Source organism: Vidua chalybeata, chromosome 25 (assembly GCF_026979565.1).
Source record: "Vidua chalybeata isolate OUT-0048 chromosome 25, bVidCha1 merged haplotype, whole genome shotgun sequence".
NCBI lineage: Eukaryota > Metazoa > Chordata > Aves > Passeriformes > Viduidae > Vidua > Vidua chalybeata.
Window position 1 is genome coordinate 4,504,017 of NC_071554.1, and position 17,125 is coordinate 4,521,141.

At 44.4% G+C, this 17,125-nt stretch overlaps 1 protein-coding gene across 3 annotated transcripts in view; it reads left to right on the forward strand.

The window, feature by feature from the left end:
* Nucleotides 1-963: 963 nt before the first annotated feature.
* The window catches only part of EYA3 (EYA transcriptional coactivator and phosphatase 3), a 41,380-nt gene continuing 25,218 nt past the window's right edge, over nt 964-17,125 (forward strand). For 2 of the 3 annotated variants that reach the window (XM_053964526.1, XM_053964528.1), the window contains exons 1-3: nt 964-1,060; nt 14,147-14,241; nt 15,868-15,911. In XM_053964526.1, coding sequence (XP_053820501.1) covers nt 14,209-14,241; nt 15,868-15,911 — 77 coding nt within the window. In that variant the 5' untranslated portion in view covers nt 964-1,060; nt 14,147-14,208. Of the gene's footprint in view, nt 1,061-3,390; nt 3,506-14,146; nt 14,242-15,867; nt 15,912-17,125 lie in introns of all 3 variants that reach the window. The other variant, XM_053964527.1, reaches the window with a different exon arrangement.

Genomic DNA, 17,125 nt, shown 5'->3' on the forward strand with positions numbered 1-17,125 from the left:
GCAAGATGTCAGGAGCTTTCCCCGTATCCAATGAAGCCAAAACCATTCGGCTCCAGGGCAGACCCGAGCTCATCGGTGATGGTGGCAGCACCTCTGGGATAACATAATAAAAAAGGAAAAACAGTTATTGCATAGGAGCAATGCGCAGCCAAAGAAAAAGAGAATTGAGAATACGTGAGAAACAGCCCTGCAGAGCCCAGTGTCGGTGGGGAAGGAGGGCAGGACCTGCTCGGGGTGCTGGGGCTGAGATTCCTCTGCAGCCCATGGTGGGCAGGGGGTGCAGAGATGCCCCTGCAGCCCCCGGAGGAGCCCAGGCCGGAGCAGGGCCGAAGCTGTGACCGCGTGGGGAGCCCGTGCTGGAGCAGGGTCCCGCCAGGACCTGTGGACCCGTGCAGAGAGAAGCCCACGCTGGAGGAGCTTTGCTGGCAGGACTTGTGACCCCATGGGGGACCCGAACGGCAGCTGCCTGTTCCGGGAAGACTGACGCCGTGGGAAATACCCCACGCTGGAGCGGGGAAAACTCTGAGCAGTGTGATCCCCCGTTCCCCAGTGCTGGGGGGAGGAGGGAGAGAATCGCCAATACAGCCGAGTCCGACAAGCCCGGAGCGGTGGGGGATTAAGATGTGGGTTTATTTCTCGTTACCCTACTCTGCTTTCTCTCGCAATAAATTAAACGGGTTCCCCCAGCCGGGCCATGTCTGCCGTAGTGGTGCTGGGTGAGCCATCTCTCCTGCCCTGCTCTCGCCCCACCAGCCTCTCGTTGTGTTTGCTCTCCCCCGCCCAGCTTAGGGCGGTGATGGAGCGGCTTTGGTGCACCCGGCCGGGCCCTCCTCTATTTAAATACCGTTGGGACAGTGAGTGAACGCGACCCCGCGACCGCCGCAGCGGCTCCCCCGGGCAGCGGCGCGGCCCGGGCCCCTCAGCGGCGCGGCCCCGCCCGGCCGGGCGGGCAGTGACGCCACTGCCGGCGCCGCGCTCTGTTCCGGCGGCGGGCGGGGAGCGCGGGCGCCGCTGCCATGTCCGCTGCGGGCCCCGGGCCCGGCTCCGGAGCCGCCTCTCGGTAAGAACCTGCTCGGGGCCTGCGCACGGAGCAGCCCCGCAGCCCCCGGTGCTGTTCACAGGATCGGGCTGCCACCGGCGGGCCGGGGCTGCGAGGCCGCGGGCGGCGAGGCCGACGCGTGTGCTCAGCGTGTGCTCCTGCCCCTGCCTCCGCCGGAGCGCGGGCCCGAGGGGCCGCGGCAGCGCCGGTGGCGCGGGGCTGGACCCTGTCCGGCCGCCCCCCAGCCCGGCGGGGCGTGCCCGGCCGTCCCGGCGTCTCCGCCGCTGCCGGTGCGCGGAAGAGCTGGGAGAAAGGCAGGGGGGCACTGCCCGGCTCCCTGGGCTCGCCCAGGCACTGAGGAGCGGCCAGAGGCGTCCAGAGCCGACCCCGCGACCAGCCCGGGGCTCGGTAGGTGGCCGCGGGAGGGCACGGTTCAGCACACCTGCATCGCTCTTGGGTGGGTTTAGCTGCTTGTGATGGAGCTTGTGCACTCTTAATAGGATGTTTGGGCTGGACTTGGGCCTCACAAGCGAGGTTGGATCCAGATCGGCTCTGCTGGATGTTCCTGGTTCTGGGAATGCTGTGCAGAGTTGCTGGAGCTTTAGGTACAGCCAGGTCCAGCACAGAATGCCTTGTTAGTTTGGTTGCTGTGCTGCATGGTGTGCCTGATTGGTTTCCAGACTAGAGCATACACATAGCTGTAGCCCTTCTGATGGAGCATCGAACAAAGAGGCATGGTGGAGTTTGCTTTCAGAATGGAGCAGGCTCTGCTTCTGTGATACACTTAATCTGTAGTGCAGTAACCTCCAACTGGTAACTGGCAGTCAACATTCTGATTAAAATAACGATAATCATGATTATCTGCCACTTGTTTGGTTTCCTTCTGTTTTATCTGTTGTGGATTATCTTAAACTCTGGAAGCTGAATAAGGTATGTTTAGTTCAAAATCACAATTCATGTTCCTCAGTGGTTTCATAATAAGTTACTTTTAAAAATGCATGAACATAGTGGTTTTCTCAGCCTGCAAACCTACAGGCTTGTTGGGCTGAACCTACTGTGTTTGAGGGATTTTCCTTGTCACCTCGTGGTGCGATCCCTCTTACCTGTGGAGTTCTGCCATCCAGCTTTTGCCACACAAGCAGTGATTTGCTGGTACGTTCTCCCTGCTCTGTTTGAAACGGTGCTGAGCTTGAGGTCCTGAAGTTTCCAACACTGCAATTCCTGCAGTGTTTGCCTGCAGCTTTTGTCTCCCTCTCAGCTCTTCCCTCAGCAGCAGTTGTGGCACTTGGGGAACTGTGTATTGTTGGGTTGTGCAGCACATCTGATTGAAAAATTGTTGCTTTTCAAATAATTTGTTTGAAGAACTGTCACGGATGTATGCAGTAGCTGTAGGATTTCCCAAGTAATTGGTGACTTTGGAAGTATTTGTAACTTCTCAAAACTTTTCCATGGAAATCTCCAGATATTGAATGAATTTTGAGTTGAATATGTTCAGGAGACACTATAAATGGATTTCCATGTGCTGTATGAATGAGTTGGAGCCCCTCTACAGAAGATTAATGTACCATTTCCTAACTTCTGTGTACCAAAAGGTGGTTATAGTTGGCTAAACATAAAACTAGGTAAAATATACTGAAGTATTTTAATTGAACTAAAAGTCAGGCAAGTAGTGTGTGCCTGTGTGCAAGCCATGCTATACACAAAGTACTCAAGGCATAAAGCAGATAATATGTCATTGGGATGTGAGTAGCTCCATGCCTGTACTCTCAGTTAGCAGAAGCAGGGTTATTTTTTTCCCCTCTTGGCAAGTCTGCTCTTTTCCCCTGAAATCTGCTCTTAGAAAACGGATGGTTGATAAAACTTTTACTGGGTCTGCAAAACCCTGGAATTGGAAGAGGAGCTGCCAGGATGGAGAAGTGTGGAAACTTTTGAGCCTGAAATGGAATTGTGTCAGGACTTAACAACTGGTATTTTATGTACGTTCTTGCACCAAGCAGTGTCTACAGACCACCCATCTCCAGACAAGATCTTCTTACAGGAACTTGGGGTGGTTTTTGCCCCTATACCATGACCAGCATCACTTACTGGTTGGTTATACATTGAGGATGGTATTTTTCAGCTTTTTCTTGCTTTGTCGTACCCTTAATTTATTTTCTTTATTTCATCCTGATTTGTCTAGAATTTTTTTTTTCCTTTACTTGGTTAAAGGGCTGCAAGCCAGCATCTCTTCAGCAGTATTCTCTGGTGCCCCCTCTCTAGCAGTGAATCTGGGATAGTTTGTGCAGATGACAGGACTGGAGGCACTCCAGTACCTGAGGGAGTAACTTCAAATCCTTTCTTTCTTCTTGCAGCTGCCTCCAGAGCCTCAGTGAAGGTGATGTTGCAAGGGCTGGGATCTCCTCCTGATACCCAATGTGAAGTTTAGGGGAGTGCTGTGACACAGCAGGGCACAGCAGCTTCTTCAGGGTATGGTGTCACTGTGATTCACACCAGTCACTGCCCTGTCTTTTCCAGGTTGTCACCCATCAGTCCTATAACTGAACAAGCTAACTAGAAAACAAAACTTGTATTTAGAAAAATATTACAATATTGTCATGGGGACTTTTTCCATCTCTTAAATAGACTTTTATTTGGGGTTAAGGGTATGTCTAGCCTAATTTCAGAGGTGATGGAACAGTTCAGTTCTGCAGCAGATGGGTCTCTCCTGAGTTAAGACTTGACCAGAACACCATTCTTGCATCCCAGGAGCTCCCTGCTGTGTCTTGAAATGCTTGTTGGTTGTGTTTGAATACTGACAGTGCTGTTCCCCTGAGAGTCACCAGCTGGAATGTCACATAAAGTGTGTGGCAGCTTTAAACCTTGGGTGATGGTTCCTATTTCTATACAGAATGCACTAGTGTGTGTCATTCCATTTTTGGGATTTTACAAGTCAGTCTCATACTAGTGTCTTTTCTGTGACATTTTTTTGTCTTGTTCTTTCTGAGAGAGCTTTAAGAAATCCTTCCTTAAATATTACAGACTTAAGATGATCAGGGTAGAAAAATGAATATTCATGACAAGGTGATTATTAATTATTCAGAACAGAAAAGAATGTAGCAGCTGTTTTCAAAACCACATGGAGGTGTTTTGGGTAGAAAAACAGTGATACTGGGTTTCTGTACTTCAGATTTCCTCATGCTGCTCTTTTGGTAAAGGCATAGTTGTTATCTGCCTGTTGGGGAAAATATTGTCACAGAAAACAACACTGTTGGTTCAGGACTTTGAAATTTCACATACAAGTCAGGTCCTGTTTGCAGGATATATCTGGTGCTTTGTTCCCTGCCTTTATAGCAGCTCCTGAAATTTCAGAAGCTGTTGCCTTGATTATTCTGTGTACTTTAAATCTCCATTTCCTGCCCATTCAGAACTTTTGGGGTATGGGAAGGGGAGCTGGCCTTTCTAGAAGATGTGATTCAGAGTTAACAGGGACACTTCTATTCTTCTTAGCTTGGCTGGTATTCTGAAGAACTACAAAGAAACATGAGATTTAATTCTTCTTATTCTACTCCTCCCCGCCCCCCCGCCTTCTATCCAGTAGTTAGCTCACATGCCAAGTGTCCTGCTATGTTGATGTTTCTGGATAGGAGCAAAAATTAATTCTTCTGGTTTAAAAAATAAGGGAAGTTACAAAATACTCATTTTTGGCTGACCTGAGGAAAGCCAGAAAGTCCCCATGAGTCAATGGTATCACTGTGGGTGGCATTTTACAAGATAGCAAAAGTAGTTACAGTAATTCTGTGGATTATAGGTCTTTATGATAGCTGTCCAGCACCTAAAGAATTTAACTTTATGCTGAATAAAAAAACAGCACCAAGTTGTCATCTCTCTCTCACGAATAAAATTATTTTTTGTGGCTGCAGTTGTAAAAAACCCAAATATAACAGGTCTTTACTGAAAGTGTAGTTTTCACTGAACTGCTGGCAGAGTCCAGTATTGTCATGCAGTTTCTTTTTCCAGTGAGGGAAGTAAAAAGTGGACTAGTTTTTGGCAGACTAGACCTAAATCAGAGATGACAGCCCTTTGGGTAAGGTCTTGATACTGACAGATTTTAGAGCTAAAAGGCAGCAGAAGGTGCTGTGGGCTCTTTTTTCACAAAGGTTACCTGCTACATATGGTAAGCAAGAAGACACGACTTCCCTGGGCTGTCGTTCAGCCCGAAGGTGTGTGTCAACCTCTGGTTCTGCCCACACTTCAGTCCTGTTCCTCACTCTTCCAGAGCCCCCTGGGAACAGGCCCGTGGTCACAGGTGACAGAGCTGCCAGGCCCCAAGAGCTGTGGAAGTGAGTTGTGCTCTGCTCCTCACCTGTCCCAGCTGTCAAATAAAACTGGTTGTAACTTAGCAGAGTGTCAGGTTAAGCATGCTTTGATTACCAGTGCAGGAGTTTGCATGATGTGACACCTCTCAGCTGCTGTCAGCTGAAATGAAAGTGCACAATCTTATCACTGGCCACAGGTCAACTAATTACAGATCTGTTAGTAAAGCAGTGACCAGGTCCTTCATCTGCCTGCATTCATCTCGTGCTTGAGATTTTCTGTGGTCATCAGGCACTCCAGGACATACAGCACTGGTTTTACTCGGATTTGTTTGTTATCCAGTTAGGGATTGATTCTCAGTGCCAAGGTCTGAAGAGAATATATTTATAGCAATGAAGATATCTTCATGATCTTGTTCATTTCCTCCTAGAAGCCACTTTCAGCAGTTTTGGTGAAGTCCTCATAGGTACCTGGTCTTTGCTTGACCTCCCAGATTCTTCCTTTTTGAGCTTGGTCAGAAGTTGTCTGTCCAGCCAAACTGTCCTCCCCCTGCATTTGCTCATTTTCTTGCCTTTTGGGCTGGACTGGGCTCTTGTGCTTGGGGAAGCTGTCCTTGATGATCAAACATTGCCTTTTCAGGCCCTCCATAGCATTGTACAGATCAGATCAGCCTTCTGAACAAACTGTAAGCTGTTTATTTTGTTCCTTGTCATCTTCACTTCTCCTGGGACCTTGAACTGAGTACAGTTGAGTACTGAAAGAGTTTGTCTAATAGAAGTATAGGTGCATACATATCAAAAAGTCACATAGCTAGCCTCTGGTGATACCTATGTGACTTTTTGATATGTATGAGTAAAATATTTTATTGAAAATGGAATTTAGAACTGCATAATGCCAATAAATTCCTTTTTGTGGTTAATGTGATGCAGATTTGCTGTCTGAGAGAAGTTTAAAATGTTCGGTGTTTTGTTCAGGAAATGTCCTAATCTATTAGGATATGTCTGAAGTGGCTTTTAGGAATTAAAGGCAGTGTGTCCTGGTGTTGGGAAGTTTGTTTTTAAAACCATGGAAGTCAAACAGTATCGGAACCCAAGGTGTCCCTCAGACACTCTTGGATGTTCACTCAGCCTCTGAGACCCTGGCAGGCAGCCGGAAACCCCTGTGGTTTTGAATTTGACCCATGGAACAATTTACCAACCTTGCAGGAAGAACAAGAAATCACAAAAGTTTAGATATTGTAATAGAAGTAGTCACAAAGTGAAAGGAAGGATTTTTGAGTGCTGTACAGGGGGGTTTTAGGCCTTGTACAGAGGGGTCTGAGTTTTGTACACGGGGGTCAGAAGTTCTAAGATGGAGGGATTTGGGCGTGCCCTGTCCTCCTTCTTTCTCCTTCCTAACCCCCATGTTCTTGGTGATGTTGTCACTCACAGATTGGTTTAGAGTAGAAAGTCACTGTTCAATATAGGTGATAGGCATTGGGGAAAAACTATAAACATTTAATACATAATGTATGATATAAAAGATGGCATCAGCTCCTGGGGCGGGCAGAAAGAGAGAGGGTCAGACATGGAGTGAGGAGGAGTCTGAGAGAGTGTCAGCGAGTGTGTGTGCTTTGAGATAACGTGCAATAAACTACCTTGAGACCGGACGACTGAAGACTACTGAGTCTTTCTTTGAAGGCACGGGTTGGAGGAGGGACTTTACCACCTCCCGGGGTCATCCCAGTCTGGAGGTGAGCCTTGTCAAAATAGCATTTTTTTTCTGTCTCGGGCTGCAGCTCTAGAAGTTTGTGACCTGTTTAATTATTTCCAGAAACACAAAAATGTATATGGGCTGTGAGATTTCAGGTACCACACTCTGTGTGGTCTTCAGGGGAAAATCTGTTTGGTCTCACTGCAAGTTGTATCCTCAGGAAGAGAAGAGGGAATCAGTTCTTCTACTTGGCTGATATTTCTGTAAATCACTGTGCTTTGGTTTTGTCACTGAAAGGTAGCAGCAGTTCTGTGTTCTCCTGCCCTGTGAGTGATGCATGTTGGCTCTGTCTAGCAGGACTTGCCACATGATTTCTGGGCTCAGTGGGAGTTGTTTTTCTTGAGGATGAAGTTGTTCTTTCCAAATCTTCCTTTTGTGAAAACAGTTCTTTTCCCCATTAAAATTTTCCCTGCTGTGTTTCAAAATCAAATTGAAAAAGCATTGCGTAAGAGCTGGGAAAACAAACATGTGTCATCGGTCAGGCAGAATGAGCTGCAGACACTCAGAACATTGATAGCCCTTCAAGGATCTGAAAATTGGGGAACTTCCTGTCAGTGGAACAGGCATTGCTTAGGAGAAAACTAGATTTGTATTTCCGTGTTTGATTTCAGTTATTTTCTCACTGTGTTTATTTCTTATTTTATTTCTCACAGCACAATTTTTTTTCCATTTTAAGGTTATGAAATTTTAATCAAACCATGATTTTTTGGTCCTCCAGGACAGCATTTGCAGGCTTGTCATGACCTTCAGAAATGGGGCATACAAAATGCATTCCTTGTTATTTTACAATGTTTAATTCTGAAATTTCCTGGCTGATAAAGAAGGCAAGAAAAAGCATGGAGAGAGAGCAGGGAATCATCCAGCAGCACTCACCCCAACGGTTTATTTGTCTTGTTGTCACAGTATTTTGCAGATACCTACCTGTATGTGTTGTACCTAGGGGTGTGTGGGTGTGTGTGGAGGATGAGAAAAGCCAATAGTGGAGTATCATGTTTGACGTGAGCTCTGCTGCATTGTGCAGTGCACAGTAATGTCAATATGTGTCTCTTCTGCTTTTGTTTTTATTTGGGTGTTTTAATTCAATCTGGAAGAAGAAAGAGGGGTAGATCTGCCATGCTGCACTGTGCCAAGTTCTGCTCCTCTATCAGAAGCTGTCATGTGGTGAGTGGCATGGAATGAAAACATTGTGAGGAAAAGTTCTGCTCCACTTGAGTGATGTCTTGGATTGTTTTGGCTGCATGCTCTGATGCTGTGTGTATGTAATACAGCAGCATGGGGCACTTTGTCATGAGATACCCCACCAGAAAATATGGGAACACTATGCTATTCTGCTGCCTAATTCATGTATTCTTGTTGCTGTTCATTGTAAGGTGGTGGTCCTTGAATAACTAAGGAGTGAGAATAACTGCATAGGTGACTTGTACAAAACACTTGTACAAAACGTTACGGCCACTGCTGTAAAAGACAATAAAAAATGTTTCTATAAATACACACTGCACCACTTAGACAAATCTCTGGGGCCAAATAGGATCCAGTCAAGGGCACTGAAGGAGCTGGCAGATGTGCTCACTGAGCAACTTTCCATCATTTCCCACTTGACTGGATGCTTGTAAATGTAATGCCCATCTAGGAGGGTCAGAAAATGGATCTGGGGGCTACAGCCTCCCCTCAGTGGAGAGGAAAGCTGTAGAGCAGACCATGTCCCATGCCATCATGTAGCACATACAGGACAATCCGGGTCAGTCCTAGCCAGCATGTGTTTAGGAGGGGCAGATCCTGCCTGACCAGCCTGATCTCCTTCTACAAGGTGGCTTGCATCGTGGATAAGGAAAGGGCTGTGGATGTGTCTGCCTGAACCTCAGTAAACCCTTTGACTCCATTTCTCCTGGAGAAGCTGGCTGCTCAGGGCTTGGGCAGGTGTACTCTCTGCTGGGTTTAAAACTTCTGTATGGCTGGGCCCAGAGAGTGAAGGGGAATGGAACTACATCCCTGTGGGGCTGGGCACTGGTGGAGTTCCCCAGGGTTCAGGACTGGGACCAGTCCTGCTTAATACCTTTATGAATGTTCTGGGCAAGGGAATGGAGTGCATCCTAAGCACAACAATCCCATGGAACACTCCAGGCTGGGAGGAAAGTGGCTGGAAGGGAACCCATCAGGAAAGGACCTGGGGGTGCTGGTTGACAGCTGCTGAACGTGAACCAGCATGTGTGTAGGTGGCCAAAAATGCCAAGGGCATCCTGGCCTGTGTGAAAAATGGTGTGTCAAGCAGGAATAGGGAAGTGATTGTCCCCCTCCTGGGTTCAGTTTTGGGCCCCTCACTACAATACAGATATTGAAGGGCTGGAGCATGTCCAGGGAAGGGAACAGAGCTGGGGAAGGGGCTAAAGCACAAGTCTGATGAGGAGCAGTTGGAGAAGCTGGTGTGGCTCAGCCTGGAGAAGAGGAGACTTGGGAGGATCTTCTTGCTCTCCACAACTCCCTGACCGGAGGATGGAGCCAGATGGGCTCAGGTTCTGCTTCCAGAGGACAAGGGACAGGACAAGAGAAAATGGCCTCAAGCTGTGCCAGGAAAGGTTTAGATTGGATATTGGGAAAATTTCTTCCCTGAAAGGGCTGTCCAGCCCTGGCACAGGCTGCCCAGGGCAGAGGTGGAGTCACCATCCCTTGAGGGATTTAAAAGACAAGGCACTTGGGACATGGGTTAGTGGTGGCCTTGGCAGTGCTGGCTGTTTGTTGGACCTAATGATCTTGGAGGTCTTTTCCAAAGTAAATGATCCTATGATTTTATTCCAACTCTGTTTAATAGATGTAATTTCATTACCCCAATCAAAACTTTGTTCTTAGGGAAATACTGACTATTTTAAAGTAATATAATACCATAGTCAATTAGCCTTTTTTTCTAATTAGTATAATTACTGCATGTTGGTTTTATCACAGTATCCAGACTTTAATTATTTGCAGCTTGGGAGAACTGTTTCTTGCATGAAACTTTATATTCAAAGCCAAGGCAGATGGACTTGAAAAGCACAATCTGAAAGTAAATAGCACTCTATCCAGGTGCTGCTCATAGCAGGCAGCTTTCAGAAATTCTATCCAGAGTATCTAGTTTAAGAAAGTCTGACCAAGCTGGGCTTTGTATTTTAGGATTTTTAAAACAGGATTTAGTTTAAGAAACTGGAGATCACTTGCCAGAACTTTTAATGGTGAATTATTAGCATCAAGATGTGCAGAGCAGAAGGCAGCTGCTGAGAGTGATTCTGCAGTCCATACCTCTGCTCTGATGCCTCCTGGTTTGAAGTTTAGATAATGTGGCTCCTTATATGAGCAAACGAAATAAAATGATACACAAACCCAGTTCTTAATATTTTGCATTGTTGGTGTTCCATGCAAGTTGGAATGAAACAGGATGGTTATTCAAAACAAGTCTACATCAAATAACACCTGGTATTTAATTCACATATTACGGAATATTTTTCATCAGGTAATTAACAAAAATCGTCCCATAAAGGAAAGAAGTGTGGTACTTTGCTGGTTTCCAGAAGCAGAACAATGGACTCCTTTTTCTGATTGTTTCTTTCATTGCAGCAGCTCATTTAATGGCTTCTTGCACACTTGCTTCCATTTTATACTGCTTTTCTCATTCACAAACCCAGTGGCCCACAGAAGCATTCTCATCTCCTGAATCTTTGATACCTCTACTGTTGTATTCACTTCGGGTTTAAAAATGTTCTGGAGTAATGTATAAAAGGTAATAAAGCTTACCTGAAGTGCAGTTAACTTGAGTTTTATACAAGTTAGAATCTAATTTTGAGATTTGATGTGCAAAAAAAGCCAAAACAACCAACAACCAAAAAAATCCCCCAAAAAAACCCAACAAAAAATCAGCGTTGTGTATTTTCAGTTTTGAAATATCATCCTTGTTGCTAGCGAGCTGCTGGCTGAGTGTGTTCCTCTGAGGCAGCTCAGGCTGAGCAAGTGCAAGATGCTGGGTTTGATTTTTGGGAAGGCCAAGCTCTGGGTTCAGACCTCTCACACTGGGTGAGGTGGTGTCCAACAGCACCTGGAGGGGCTCGGGGCCATGGGGCATGTACCCACCAGGGGCTGGCTGGAGGGCAGCTGGGGCTTAGCTGTGGTGGAGAGGGCTGGTAGGGATATGAGTGGGGCAGGAGCAGCTGCTCCCTGGATCCTGCTGGTGGCTTCAGCCTTGGAGCTGACAGCAGCTTCACTCAGACTCTCAGTGCAGGAGGAGAGAGGCTGGGAGAGGTTCCTGCCATGCCATGATCCAAGGACTTTCTGTTCCCAGCCACAAGAAGACATGTGCCTGCTCTGCGTGAGAACCTGGTGACTGGGTGGGTGATACAGATGAAAAGGCTATTGTATGTTAATCACTGTCATGTCTCTGCTTTATCAAAGTGGAACATCAAGTAGATGATAAAATTATGGTTTCATTTACCATGGCTGTGGCTGAAAAGGGACATCCCGCTGCTCTGCTTGTGTGTTTTTCCTGACCCTCATCCTGCTGGCTCCCCTGGAACAGGGCTGTGCAGGGCCAGAGCTGATCTTCCTGACATCATAGCAGAAAGACTGTGCTTGTGTATCTCTGGTTTTTCTTTTCTTTCTCTTTCTTTTCCCTTGGCACATCCTACATCCAGACTGCTGTTCAACCTCACAAGCCTGTGGTGGCCAGGAAGGAGGGAGTGTCAGGCAGGCAGGAGTGGGGTGCGGGAGGTTGGGAGAGGCAGGAGCTCTCCCTTTTCCCACACCACTGGAAGCTGCTGCTGCTGGCTTTGGCTGGGGGAGGATGCCCTACCCCTTGCTCCCAGACGAGGAGCTCAGTGCCTCCATTTCACCCAGCTGCTTGATCTGTGGAACCACAGCACACCTCGAGTGTGAGATGTCCTCTGCCCCTGCTGCTGTTTCTGGAGGTACAGGGAAGGCAGGAAGCCACCCTAGGCCAAGTTTTCACTTGGAATTCTCACTTCCCTGGGAGAAGGCATGAAACCACCAGAAGTCAAGTTCTGCCTGCCATTAAAACAGGCACTTTGTGTTAGTTTGCTTTGGTTCAGTCATCTGCTTCCAGGTGCTACAGAGTGCCCAGCTTATTTGGAAAGAGTGTTTTCTTCATGCATGTAAGATATTCCAGTGGGACTCTGAGAATCTTTTTGTCTTTGTAGTTATTTAAATCCTTCTGAAAACAAGAATTAAAGAACTACTCACAGCTTTTAAGCAAAGCATAGCATGGAAAGTTACTGCTGTATGGATCAGTGGAACGTAAAATATTTTTCCATACTGAAGAGTTCAGTTTGGGATTCTTCTATGAAATTACACAGCAAAACAGTGTTAAATAACAAGGGAAGGACAAGGGACAGGACCTCTTGGTATGAATTCCAAATCTTCTTGCTCTTGGCCATTGTATTTTGTACTCCTTTGTATAATCTCTGAGTGTCAGAGTTTCTCTTCAGTCCTAATTTTTCTGTTATTTCTACAAAAAATAAATAAGATTTATATTTAAAATAAAACTGATTGAAGCTGGTGGAAGAACAGCTGCAAAGGTGACAGTAGTGCTTTGTATTGTAGACTTGTTTGTTGTGAAAAGGGTCGTTTCCAAAGAACCTGAATTATGGAAAAACTAATTGTAACTTCAGTTGACTTAGAGTTCAGGCAATAATGGTAAGTAGCTTTGATTAGGGGTGCAAAATCCTCAAACCCTCCATGAAATGTTATCCTGGCACATACAATACACCCTGGCACTTAAGATCTGCCCTCAAATGAAGGAGAAACCTTTTGTGTTTTCGTGGTTAATATGAAATTATGCCAGGCTGCATAGCATCCCTGTGGCTGGCACGTGGGAGCAGGCTGCGGGCGGGCTGCACGTGCTGCCCGGGTCAGTAGGTCTGGCAGGAGCCAGGCAGGGGACAGAGACATGCTTTTCAGGAGGCTAGAAAGTTCTTTCTGTAAACTGGTTCAGTCACTTTGTGTGGGGATAATCCCATGGTTGGATGGTGCCTGAATACTCTGGACAGGGTGGGTAAACAGAAGGTCCTAGAGGAAGGAGTGGTGTGTAAAATAGCCTTTTCACATTTCTACAGAGACTTCGAGCTAGACTTTTGTGGCTGTTGAGGCAGGAATAGGTTGTACCTCAGCACAGAAAGTTGCTGGATTTAACTTCTTCAATCCACTAAGCATTTTTCAGCATTTCTTCTAATTTCTGCAATCCCTGAAGTTGTGCTGTGTGGGTGTGTGGCAGAGGAGGCAGCTCAGGAAAAGCTGCTCCAAAGAGGCTGGGGTTGGTTTTAACAAAGTGGCTCCAAAATGAGATGCAGAAAGAACAAAAACACAGGTCATACTGCTTGTGCACATCAGGTGGGCAGAGGGGGAAGAAAGGAGGACACAGGCCTTTCTATTTAGCGCAGCAAATTGCAAAAGTTAATCAGGTTGTGAAAATATGATGCAAAATTTCTTTTTCATTATTTTAAGCCACTGGAAGGCAGCAGCTTTTTGATGTAGTATATAAGATCTCTCTGCTAAATGCTTGCAAAATAAACATTCTTTTATAAAATTTCATCAAACTTCTCTTTTTGAAAGGTGCAGTTGAAATAATGAACTTGCTTTGTGAATTTGGTGGGGAACAGCACTGTGTGTAAATGCATTTGGGTATACAGTCTTGTCCTGATTTTTTTTTTTTATTGTTATATAAACGTTCTAAATTAAAACAGGTTAGATTGAATCATGCTGTTTACTGACCTAGTAGACCAGACTTTATCATTTAAAGTGTCTTTAAAATCATGGTGCACGTGTCTGATTAGTGTGTTAGCTTCTGCAGTCAGCGTGGCCCGAGTAAATGATGTAGAAATGTACCATGTGCATGAAACATCTGTATCTTCAAAGCTTAAAGCTAAATCCCTTGTTTATGAAATCTTTCCATATACGAGTTTTGTATTTTATTTGGGAGGTGGCCGCACGAGTTTTATGGGACGAGTATGTAACAATTGATATTCTCTGATAGCCTACATGATAAGCCCACAAAAAGTACATAAAGCCATGAACACCTTTTCTTAACAGGGCTTGAAGACTGCTGAGGAACACACAATTTGAATCATTTAAGCATTAAAATAGTAATACCCATGGAAGAGCCACAAGACTTACCCGAGCAACCAGTAAGTACATGTAAAAAGGCTGAAAATGAAAATCTAAAACAAATTAGTGATCTTACAATTTTGGTATACAGTTATTTTAACTAATATTGGAAAAGAAGGCTTGTACTTAGTGTATTTATCCAGAAGACAAAAAGCTTTTTGTTGTTTGTAAAATGTGCTGTACATTTAATTTACTATAATTGTACAGGCAATAGTAATAAAGGAATAGTTATATGTACGTTATGATGTTTCTGTGCAAAATGATTATTTACTATGCTCAGAAAACCATACTTACCTCAAGCCTGTTGTAGAGAAAATAAAATTCACGGTTTTAGGGACAAATTCAGCATGCTGGATATTACAGTGTATAGTCTTTAATTCTTCTTATGCTTAAGGATCTTGAAAAGATCCTGTGATTCATTGTTTCCACAAGTGGAAGGCATTTTTAAATGACTGATATAACAGTACCTTGGGGTAGGGAAGCATGTCTGAAGCTTAAAGTTGCTACATGTATGTCAAGTATTTGCAATAGTGTTTGCATTATCAATGACTGATATTAACGCAGCACGGAAGTGTTGGGTAGAGAATTAGCAATACAGTATGAGATTAATTAAATTGTGTATCTAAAACATAATAGCATAGGAACTAAGCAGAAATGTTTGTATTAATTTTCTGTTCCCAAAATAAACCTGGCACAAACTCAACAAGAAATTGCCAAGTTACAATGGGAGTGATCCTTGTAATCTTGGAGACCTTGTCACATGCACACAGAAACAGAATAATGTGCTTGAGGGCACTTTGGGTGTGTTGTAATTGAAAAGATTTTGATGCCTTTTTAATGTGAGAATTTAATATTCTTCAGTTAAACTAGTTAGAAAATACATTGTAATGTCATTTATGCAATTTTATGACTTAGGAACAAAGTCAAATTAAATGGAAATGTAAAATTATTTAGAACCTGGCTTGCCACAAGCTGCAGATGATGGGCCTGAGTAATATCCACAAAATGTGAAACTAAGCAGCAAAACCATAAAGTTTGTACTAGAGCTATTTGAGGAGTTTTAAAATTGCCTGTACTAAAAAAGGAAATCTCTCTAAATACATCCTAATATAATGAAATAACTGTCTTTATTCTTTAGAGCATGACAGATATGGTACAGCTAATTTTCAGTGGTGTGTCCTTTAAGCAGATTCTGCTGTAATATTCAGCTAAAGATTTTCTTGGTAATTTAAGTACGTGATACCAGTCAGTCATTCTGCGACAGAAGATGAGACTAGATGGATCATAATGAATGAGTGAGGAGGAAAAGAACAAAGTTTGTGGCTGTAGTGCTGAATCTGTGCAGAATAAGATTATCTTAAAATTTATGACTGTTTTATTTAAATTTCCACAAAATCGTCCTTACCAGCCATTTTTGTGGCTGTCTATCTCAGCACCTGTTCCTAATGTAACTAACATGACAATTCTGCTGTACAAGATCCAGTGTTAGCCCCTGTTTTCCAATGAGGAAAAGGCTTGTTTTGAGATGAAGAGTCCATGGTTACTCGGGTGAGTTCTGGAGTGCAGGGCAAGGCTGTGTATTTTGCCACCACTGTGAACCCTGCAGCTTGTGTTAGTTGTAGCTCTGAACATTTTTGTCTTTGCAGGTGAAAAAAGCCAAGATGCAGGAATCCAGAGAACAGAGCCTGAGGTACAGGATTTAAAATTTTATTTTAGTGTGGAACGATTCTTTATGGTGTTTTACAGTTAAAAAGCTTTCATTTTAGAAATTCACCTTTTGATTTATTTTTACAGAGCTATGGAATATATCGTTGCATACGGATTTGGTATAATTTTGATTAAGTTCCCAATAAAAAATAATTAACTAGCCCTATGGTATAAAGCTTTTATAAAAGTGGCCACAAAGAGCCTTAATGGCATCATCACACCCATCTTTCACAGAATGAGACTGAAATAACATGCATTTAATTTGGTGAGACTCAGGATATTTTAATAATATCTGTACTACTATTCTTAGTGAAACTCTGTGGATAACTGCTTTGAGAAATGAAACTCTTGAGTTGTAGCCTCTCCTATTTAAAGCTGTTGGGTGATACTATTTTTGGCCTCAGTAGACACTTCTTGATGGGTATTGTGTTTAGGAATTAACTCTTATTATTACTACTTACAATGAGAATAGCTCTATTAAGATTTATTCTGCTTCTCTGAGTAGCAGCAAATACCATGAGGAAAGATTTCTTTTTGGAGTCTCTGCCTTTCCAGTAAGAGCAAGGAGGAAACACCATTTCTGCAGGAGTGGACGTGGTATATTCTCAAAATTAGAATTTTGATCTAATCACATAAGCTCCCTTTCTGGCCCATCTGAGGTCAGAGAAATCACATCCTAGGGAGGGTTTTTTCCCTCTCTTGGGTAGAGAGGGCAGCATGGGCAGGTCTGAACATGCTGGGGGGCTCTTCCTTCTCCCTGTGTATCACCCTGCTTCTGCACAACCACGCCTTCCCTACGGGCGCAGGGAGCTCAAGATTTGAGTGTAAATATCCTTATATTTTAAAATTGTAGACATCCAGTATTTAAAAACAGAAGAGAGAGGAGGGATAAAATTGCATTTCTAACTTGATTAAATATTCTGTTTAAATATTCTAGCTCTGTTTTGATAAAGCTCTAGATGATTTTAAGTTTGACCAATGAATTAGTTTAAAAGAATTTATTGGACCTATTTCTCCCTTTCCCATGCACTGCAGGAGGTCGAGGAGGGAGAAAAAATCAGTTTAGTTGAGCCCAGAAAGCAGGGATGGGTGGGGGAAGGTGTTGCAAGATTTGGGTTTATTTCTCATACAGCCTCCTGCTCCCTTTGTAGTTCAGCTCAGGCACCTTTAGGCTCTTCCTGAGAGTTTAATTTACTC